The 7,303-nt window shown below is 43.6% G+C and overlaps 1 protein-coding gene across 5 annotated transcripts in view; it reads left to right on the top strand.

The window, feature by feature from the left end:
* Positions 1–6,657, top strand: part of atp11c (ATPase phospholipid transporting 11C (ATP11C blood group)) — a 43,627-nt gene extending 36,970 nt beyond the window's left edge. For 2 of the 5 annotated variants that reach the window (XM_071917111.2, XM_078288963.1), the window contains 3 exons: positions 1,424–1,532; positions 3,168–3,199; positions 3,515–6,657. In XM_071917111.2, coding sequence (XP_071773212.1) covers positions 1,424–1,528 — 105 coding nt within the window. In that variant the 3' untranslated portion in view covers positions 1,529–1,532; positions 3,168–3,199; positions 3,515–6,657. Of the gene's footprint in view, positions 1–1,423; positions 2,382–3,167; positions 3,200–3,514 lie in introns of those variants that run through there. The other 3 variants (XM_078288961.1, XM_078288962.1, XM_078288960.1) reach the window with 3 other exon arrangements.
* The last annotated feature ends 646 nt before the right edge of the window (positions 6,658–7,303 follow it).

A 7,303-nucleotide genomic window follows, 5' to 3' on the forward strand; every position in this document is an offset into this window, starting at 1 on the left:
TATATTTTTTGGCATGTACAGAGCCAGGCGATATAGTGTAACTATTACCTAGACATTTTATCTAGACCACCCCCTTTAACCCTATCTTTACCTATTTGCCACCTTTCCAACTTTGTCTTCCTAACTAGTTTTCTCACTTCTGCACTCACACTCTCTCCTCACTCTGTCTCACCCTCTTATTTCTTTTCTCTTCCTCTCTGGACCTGCTACACTATAGATGAAGCATCGCCTTCCTTCCTCGGGGACATCTACTATCTTCATGCTGTCGCAGACCGCTAGCACTCACAGCTTCTCCTGGAGTGACTGAGGTCTCTTTTTCTTTCTGTCAGCTCTTATACTTTAGTCCTCTCGGCTCACCGAGTTTCCATGTCTGCCATTCTTGCTCGTTTCCAACCTGTCGTGCTCCTCCTCTCCTACTGTTATGCCCACTGTTAACTGTTACTCCCTCCTTACCCTCTAAGTAACTCAGGGGTGGCGTCCTATAGGCTATAAGCAATCCCCACTCTTGGCGGGACAGATTAGGTCAGACATTTCAGATTGGAGGATGAATCGTTACATCAGGGATGCTATCCTTGTTGTTAAATCATGACTTGAATTGCTGTTTCTATAGATATATGTATTTTAAATCGGAAGGAGTGTTGGTCAGTGGGCCGGTGTGTGCCCAACTCCTCTCAGCGGCTTCACATAGCCAGTCTGTCAGCAGTGTGGAGCTGTGAGGACCAGGTTTCCCTGCTGAAACCATGCAGTCAGTCTTCCATCCTTGTCACCAAGTCTGTCCAGTTGTATCAGTCACTGTGTCCTCCCAGCTGCCTGTGCTGCTCCAATGCCTGCTGCCTCCGCATGTCCAGTCAGGTGAATGCAGCACGCCAAAGCACCCAAACTTACCTGCATGAGGCTCAAGCCAACAACCTCATCCTGGACCCCCACCGCAACCCCTGCAGGTCACTGCATTTTGTCTGTGCGTGTGTGCGGGCGTGTTATGTACTCATGTGTTTTTGTTTATTTTGTTTTTTTTACAAAATATGCACAGGAAACTAGGCCTATATTAATATAGATGATATAGGAGCACTCTACCAATTGTTGTTCTTGTTAGGAGGTCCGACCAGCTTGCTGTTATCTGTATTCGTAGCCTTGTTGAGGCATCTGAAAATTAACGCGAGGAAAAGGTGTCTAAACAGATGTATATATGTGGATTGATTTTCACTGTCCACCTGTCCCCCTGGTGTTGAAGTGTCTCTCAGTGTTATGTGTATCCTCGTGTACATGTCTCGTGTGTGCGAGAGACAGAGGGAGAGCGAGGCAGAGTGTGTGTGAGAGACAGAGGGAGAGCGAGGCAGAGTGTGTGTGAGAGACAGAGAGTGCGTATGTGAATGTGTCTGTCAGCGTAGTGATGTCATTGGTGTCTCTTGCCTCACCCTTCCAGAAGAAGCCGGTTGAGTCGAGCGTGGGGGGCCCCCAGTCTCCCCGGTCTTCAGCCAGGCCCCTGCTCATGAGAACCTTTTCAGATGAGTCCAATACTGTCATTTAAACAGGTACCAGCCCACCTCCAGGCCATTTTAGCCAATCAAAGACACCCTCCCCCAACCAACCTCCGCAGAATCCACGGGCTCAACCTCTAACTTTAACAAAAGAATCTACTGCATAGAGCCCAAACCCTCCTGTGGCAGGCAGACCCAGTGTGTTCTCATGTGTTGTGTAAGCTGCTATTGGCTGGCTGAAGAGATGCACTATTCTCATGGCAGACTCGAGTTTTGTCTATGACATTTTGTAGTTAAAATGGTCAAATGCATCAAATCTCTATGCCTTAACCTATGTTGCAAACTTGGATCTACAGTTTTTTTGTTGTTTTATTTATTTATTTATTTTAATATTATGTAAGCCAGCAGAATGACGGATGCTCCTTTCAGCCTCCCTCTAGATGCCCAGCTCATGGAACCCCCTTGCATGTGCTTTTTTAAAAAATTCCATGATAAATGTTTTTGACAATTTGAGTCAACCTCATTTTATGATCAGGAATTTATTTGTGCCATCGGGTTAAGTGTGTGTCCGAGTGTGTGGGTGTGTGTGTCTGCCAGTTTGCTTGGGTTTCCTTGTTGGGAGCGCAAAACAACAGACGTGGTAATCTGCTTTTGAATTCCCCAGTGTAACATCGTTGTACTTACTGTAGTGTGGTTTGGTTATGGTTGTTTTATCTTGTGTGCATGTCCAAACCTGTGTTGTTGGTCGTCTTCTGTTTTTTTTTTCTTTGCATATAACCTAATGCGTTTGTAACTGCCGAGCTTAACTCAGTGCATGGTGTGTCTTTGCCTTAACCTGAGGTTGAACGCTGCTGCATTACATACAGGGGGTAGACAAAAAAAAATGGAAACACCACATAAAAAAGGACTTTAACTTTGAAGTAGGTAAATCACAATTACAAAGGCAGCTATACAGATGACTCATTAAGTTGAATGCCAATATGTGACAGCTTTAAAAGAGTTGTGATAATTACCACTTTTATGTGTTAAAGCAACATAAGGCAAACTGATTTAATGTGGCAGGGGGGGACAAGAAAATAATCATAACAGCATACACCAGGGCACAGAGGAACAGTGGTCACTTGTCAAAGCTAACAGACAGGAATGGAAACACATTTAACGGGATAGTTGCTGCTATAAACGCCACAAAACTACGGCCTCAAACATTACCACAGGATTGGCACCTGAATCAACATCTCAACACAGTCAAAAACTGTCTGTTGTTAGCTTGACAACGCTGGTATTTACGGTAAGGTGGCCATAAGGAAACACTATTCCCTCAACATGTTCCCGTATTCCAAGATGATAATGCACACATACACACAGCTAAACACATTCAAGAGTGGTTTCATGAACACCAGGATGTAGTGAAACACCTTCCATGGCTTCCTTAATCACCAGATCTAAACATCTTTGAACCTAAATGGGAAGTTCTGGCCGCTGCTCCTTATTAGGCACCCGATATTCATATATTGTCAGGTGTTTCCATTATTTTGTCCACCCTCTATAGGTCTGAATGCCACACCTCCCCTCACCTTTGACCAGGGTCATTGAGATCTGGGGAAGGGGCAAAATAAAGGCTTAACAATAAAACCAGGCTTTTCGCTCACAGCTTTCACGGTTTAACCTGATTTTCTATTCTCCCTATAGCTGTCAGAGGACTGCCTCCTACCGACATCCAGGTAAACCATAAGGAGATAAACCTAACATGTCTGTTCAATGCTGCAGCTGAGCTTCAACAGATCAATAGACTTAAGCGACCTGGGTGAAATTGGGAGCGCTTCCTTGACTGATTTCAGTTTATCTGTGGTGTTGGGGATGGTGTGTTATCAGTGAGGGTACTTGGCCAATCACTGCTTATTTTCTACGATTCCTTCGATTTTGGGTGATTTCAAGGTGTCTTGTCCTCTTCCTCTTGTTGGCTCGTGGCAGATTGGAGGCTCACGGCGAAGATGTTTTTAGTAAAATCCGTCTGCTTGTGTTTTTCCTGCCTCCAGATCGCAGCTGTCACACCACTGTCCTACAAGCACCTGAAGGAGCGCGAGTGAAGGGCAGTAAGGCGTGACAACAACACTGGCATCTGCCTCTTTCAGGATCCCGTGCCAGTCAGGCCCGAGCTGCCTGCCATTTTGCCTGATCTGGAAAGAAGAGGGGTAAAAAAAAACCAAACGAAACAAAAAAAATGATCAGAAGAAAAAGAGAGACGACCTACCAGGGGGAGGGGGTGAAAAGGGGTCAAAGCAGTCTTTTGACTTGCTGGTGCTGTGTCTCCCTGCTCCGTCCTTCCCTGTCCCCTCCTCAGCATGCCTGCAGAGCGGTGTTCTGCATTACTGGCCCATGCAGCACGGGCGCATTTGTACCACATTTGTTTTTTAAAACTAACTACTCAGATGACAGGCATGCGTTTCTGCAGTTTTCTTTCTTTTCCTCCTGTTTTTTTTTTATTTAATACTAGCTTAAAAATGAATGCATACACGGCTGCCTTGTCAGTAGCTCTACCGACTGCTGTGTTTTAACATGCAGTCGCGATCTCCACTATCCCAGAATGGTTCACCTGCATGAAAGGAGGCTCAAAAGAAAGCCACATTCCACTGATGATGTTCTTGTTATTGTTTGTATCCTGCAAGGTTTGTAATATGACATGATCCTTCTGTTCTTCTGTTCCATTTTCAACGGTTATTACGCTTTCAAACGTTGTTCTACTTTGAACGGTTATTACACTTTTCAACAGTTATTACACTCCACAGGTCAGGTCCAAAACATAGTTTAAGATGAAAAGTTACTGTATGTGAATTCAATTGAGCTCAAAGCAGCAAAGAGGCTGTTAGATCAGTCATCTGCTTTCTGGCCTGATGATGTGACTGAATTGTTTCTAATATGTCTTTGTAATGGAACTGCATTTTACATTGAATACTGAGGTAAGAGAGAAATTGAGGCCATTTTACCATTCAACCCAAAAAGTGTGTGTGTTTGTGTGTGTGTGTGAGAGAGAGAGAGAGACTGAACGAAAGACTATAGAGATTTTAATCGCGTTCTAGCAATGAAACGTGTCTGCCAACATGGCTTGGAGCATGACCTAAATCTTCCAACCTCAGCGATAATTTAAGAGATCCCAATTAAGATGAGAAAATTAATATATGTGCTGTACTGTATATAGCTTAGAGATGTATGATAGCCTCTGCTCAAAGCCAAAAAGATGTCTGAAACGAAATGTAATGTCCAATACTGTCCAAACGAGTGTGAGCTGAAATTGACAGGTTTGTGTGTGTATGTGTGTGTGTGCGCGCGTGTTATATTAGTGTGCACAGCTGTACTGGATGAGAATAGCCAGAAACATGGGCAACCTGTGTGTAGTGAACAGCAAGATTACTTGAACCTTGTAGACGTAGTATGGCCGATGTTACCTGCACTATAAAGCAAAGTGGCTCATTCTTTGGATAGGTGGTCACAAAGGCACATGGATGCCTGAGCACACATATGCACATATCACATAGATAAGAACAATACACACATACACACACAGTGACCACACACATTGTACACAAAATATATGCGCACATGCACTAAAGCCTAAATGAGGTATTTTTGTTCATGACTCATTAGTTATCTAGTTTTGCATTATTTGTCTCAGGTGGGCTGAGGTTGGAGAGTAAAGAAACCAACTCCAGACCTCTTTCTACCAAATCACCATAGTTAATGCCACTGTGAGGCTCTCCTTTCCACCTCCCTGCCGTTCTGTTTTGGTCATCTGATTCGCAAAGCTGGTGGCTAACGGGATGGAGCGAGTGGGCTGTTCTGCCTTTTCTGTCCTTTAACTTCTAGCGTGTAGCGCTTCATACATTCCATTTCTACATACCATGAGTTGAAACACTTTTAGATACTATATTGGAAGATTTCTTTTTTTTCCAAACATGTAATGTCTATTTGGCATATTTATTGTTAAGTGTAATTTTACTCACAAATGTTATATTTTTATTACATAAATCTTTTTTATTGTGGAGAGTGATCAGCTTTGTGCCAGTTGAGTTTGCTTGCGTTATTCCACCCTTGATATGAGCCTGTGCCAATTTTATTTGATAGTCTTTGTCATACATGCAAAGACGGGCAGCCCCCCAATTAACTCCTCAACCATTGCCACTCCTTTCACCATCCTAGTTCTGGGTGGTGTAACTTTGTCAAAAGGACTCATCATTACAATGGATGAGCATGTGTTGCAAATCATTGATGTTTTGTGTTACAGTCAACCGCTGTCAAGGCTTAAAATGGAGCCAACGAGGTGATTTCATTGTTTACTCCCTTACTGTTTGATCCCTATTGAAACCATAACTCCGTCCTTACTCTGGTACTGGTCATTTATTTGACCATGGGGACTATAACTGACATACTATCTGAATCATAATACTGAGCTTCTGTAGCCTGGCACATGCGGTGAAAACACAAGACTCTAATGCCAAATGGAGATTTGAAAATGAAATTAATATTCATGTGTGTTCTTGAGTGATGGAAAAACTTACATCTATTTCAGCATAATTTTCTACTGAAACGTTGATTTTCTGAAAGGATATTAGTGCCAGATGTTAGGAGAGAGAGACGAAGCTGTCCTTTACTCTGTGGCATGAGCATGCCACCTCCAGACTGCACTGTGCCAGGGATATGGAGGAGGACACTGAGAGGGGCTGCCTGCTTTGTTGAATTTGTTGAAATGAAAAACAAACCTTTAAATGACATCAGAGATGCTATTTTCAAAGCTTAAAAAATTCTTGGATTCTAATGTTTTGCCTGTCTAAATGAAAAGTATAAAAGAATGGATTGTATTTTTAATGCAACCTTTTTCCAGCCACTTTTGTAAGAAAACTGAAACGTCCAAAAAAAAGCACGAGAGGCTCTGTGGTTGTGGAGACTGGCCCTGTCTGTGAGGGGTTGAGTGAGCGCTGGGATGTGGTGCTGCTGCCTACAGGTGGAGGCGGACACCAACAGGCACCTCAGCCTGGCGCCCGCAGCAGGGACACCCTCCCACCTCTGGCCCTTTGGGTCTCCAGCCTCAGCACTCCAAACCTCCGAGCTGAATGTACCTCTTTAAGACCAGTATGTTCAAAACCTGATGATTTTCTGTAATAAAGCAGAATGTTTTGAAGATAAACCATGACCTTGTTGTGTTTTGTTATGGGACGAGAATATATCAACAATTATGTAAGCAGGTTCTGTCTGAGATATGGATGTGTGCATATGTGGGTGTTTGGGTGCGTGTGTGTATGTGTGTGTTTGACCACACTAAGCAGATGCTGTGCAGTAATGAGATGGCTAAAAGGCTAAGCTGGATCAACTGTGGGGCTGCAGATCTGTGTGGACTACTGCTCTCCTGCTTCATGTGTGGCCTGATATCAAGGAAACCACAGCACATATAACACTGTGAGTCACTGTGTGTGTTAGAGAGGGGAGGTTTACATTATATGTATGCGCAATTATTCTCCACTGTGCTGAGTACTGCTCCATTCAAAGTTGTGGGCTGGCTAGTGGGGAGTTGAGTTGAGAAAGGCTCTGTCTATCAGTATGTACACAATGCCATCCTTTCATATTTGTTTCTCTATTTGAATGTGATTGTTGTGTGTTAATGGGTGTGCTCTCACATGGGCCAAACTTGTTGGCTGAGGGTGCAGTAGATATTCATATTCTTTTTACAATAGATCCTTTCAGATGTTGTATATATCTGTGTGTGTGTGTGTGTGTAAGAAAGCTGGAGAGAGAGGGAACATGAACAAGGCTGCCAGACAGCCTAACAATCCTGT

The sequence above is a fragment of the Centroberyx gerrardi genome, chromosome 16, assembly GCF_048128805.1.
Source record: "Centroberyx gerrardi isolate f3 chromosome 16, fCenGer3.hap1.cur.20231027, whole genome shotgun sequence".
In the NCBI taxonomy this organism is placed as follows: domain Eukaryota; kingdom Metazoa; phylum Chordata; class Actinopteri; order Beryciformes; family Berycidae; genus Centroberyx; species Centroberyx gerrardi.